This window comes from Glycine max, chromosome 14, assembly GCF_000004515.6.
Source record: "Glycine max cultivar Williams 82 chromosome 14, Glycine_max_v4.0, whole genome shotgun sequence".
Lineage (NCBI taxonomy): Eukaryota > Viridiplantae > Streptophyta > Magnoliopsida > Fabales > Fabaceae > Glycine > Glycine max.
In genome coordinates, this window is record NC_038250.2 from 26413208 (window position 1) to 26415188 (window position 1981).

A 1981-nucleotide genomic window follows, 5' to 3' on the forward strand; every position below is an offset into this window, starting at 1 on the left:
CTATTTTTCTTTATTTAGTGGTGTTGTAAATTTTTGAATGCAAAATACATCCTAATTTTTCCATACAAATGTTAAGAATACTTCTATGTATCTATCATGAATGACTCACCTTTTGCGAGGAAAAAACACATCAGCTATAAAGGCTTCCCATGTTTCTTCTTTTACTCCCTGTAACAGAACAAGTAACGACAGAATTTAATTAATACAATGTACACACATGTCCAATGTTGATAAAAGCAGTATGTAAAACAACAGATGATGGATCATATCAACTCAAATCAACAAATAGACATAAATCAGAGTAACTTAGACATGAAAGATATTGTAATGTAGAACCTCACTACCAATTAACAACAAAAGTATAAGTTTTTTTATTCAAGAAAGTAGAAAGATTCTTTTTGGCTAAATGACAGCAAAAAATGCTTTCACTTTAACAAAATAGCTTAATTGATCTATCAGGCAAGAAAAAAGATGGGGTGAGTGCAACCGAAAGAAAAAGTAACGAATTAGGTGAATGTTCTTTCCCAAAAGTTTTCAAAATCAGTAAATACAAGAAAAACAGGACCCTTCAGATAGTGACACTTAAAGCTAGCAAAAAGTTTCAAAAGTTGGGAAACTTAACAACTTGGCAGGTGTCGCAAAAAGTTTCTTAAATTTATATAGGATATATGGATTTCAGCCTTTGTTGTTTTTGCTTTGCACCGAAATGGAACATGATATGCATCAAAGATGGGAAGGCAAGGTTTCAGCGAAGCTGAGAAACACCACTAAGGAACAAGCATGGCCTCTCGTAAAGGACTTCTTCAACCTCCACAAACGGTTCCCCTCCCTCGCCACGTGCTACGGGGTTCACGGATCTAATGGTGAGCCTGGCTGCATACGATTCTGTGCCGGATCCTCCATTCCATCATCCAACGGCTCAGGGAGCGTGAGCTGGTCAAAGGAAAGGCTTGTAGCCGTTCATGATGTTGACTTGAGTTTGAAGTATGAGATGGTCGACAACAATATCGGATTCAGATCGTACGAGTCAACCATGAGGGTCCTAAGTGATGATGACTCCAATGGATGCTTGTTGGAATGGTCCTTTGCCGTTGACCCTGTCAAAGGGTTGGTGCTTGAGGATCTGGTTAGGAAGTACCACGTGGGGCTTCAGCTTATGGCCCTGAAAATGGAGGACGAAATTGTAAGTTTGGCTAGTGCTATGTAGCATATGAAATAAGATTGTCTCAAATACTAGTTTGTTCTCTTGTATTAGAGTTTCTTATTTACATCAAATTAATTTTTCTCTGTTGGTTTATCACATTAATTGATGAACTTAATGGCATATGACAATGACTTGTAAATTAGAATTGATACCATTAGTTTAAAAAATCATAAGGGACCGATTTGGTCGTCTAACAAAAATACTATAAGAAATTTTTAAATTTACATATATATATATATATATATATATATATATAAGAGATCAAATTTCAATTTTAACCATCAAATATAATAGTGATAATAAAACTTGTTATAGAGGATAACCCAAAACAGTTTAAATATTTTTATGTTAATTGTTTATGTAATTCATATATTTTTTATTTCATCAAATTTAGATTTTTGATATAAGAGATAAAGAAACAGTTTGTTTAAACTTAAAAAAATAATTTTAAAATAAATACATTTTTTAAAAAAATATTTTTTAATAAATAGATAAGATTTACTTATTAAAATAAGTAAAAAAAATTATTTTTTGATTAAAAATAATTTAAATAAACAAACTACGAAAACAAAAATTTACTTATTTTATTAAAAAAATGCACTTTTTTCAACAATTAGATTTAAATAAACTAGCCCAAATTTTGATAATTGCTCTTCAAATTATTTTTTGATGATTTGTTACTTTTTAGATTGGGACGAAGTAAAAGGATTTTGTTTTCCTCATCCTACATATTAATAAGGTTTAAAAAAAAAAACAGGTAGGGACTATAAGAGAAAG

The 1981-nt window shown here is 31.2% G+C and overlaps 1 protein-coding gene across 1 annotated transcript; it reads left to right on the forward strand.

Annotated features, from left to right (window-relative positions):
• Window positions 1–679: 679 nt before the first annotated feature.
• LOC100527896 (START/RHO_alpha_C/PITP/Bet_v1/CoxG/CalC ligand-binding domain-containing protein) lies at window positions 680–1374 on the forward strand. Its single transcript, NM_001248394.3, has one exon. It carries the CDS (start codon window positions 707–709, stop codon window positions 1205–1207), a length of 501 nt encoding a protein of 166 aa, NP_001235323.2. The 5' UTR covers window positions 680–706; the 3' UTR covers window positions 1208–1374.
• Window positions 1375–1981: the final 607 nt, after the last annotated feature.

Excerpts from the sequence above, each read along its gene's own strand:
- LOC100527896 (NM_001248394.3), top strand. The coding sequence starts at position 707 with ATGGAACATGATATGCATCAAAGATGGGAAGGCAAGGTTTCAGCGAAG.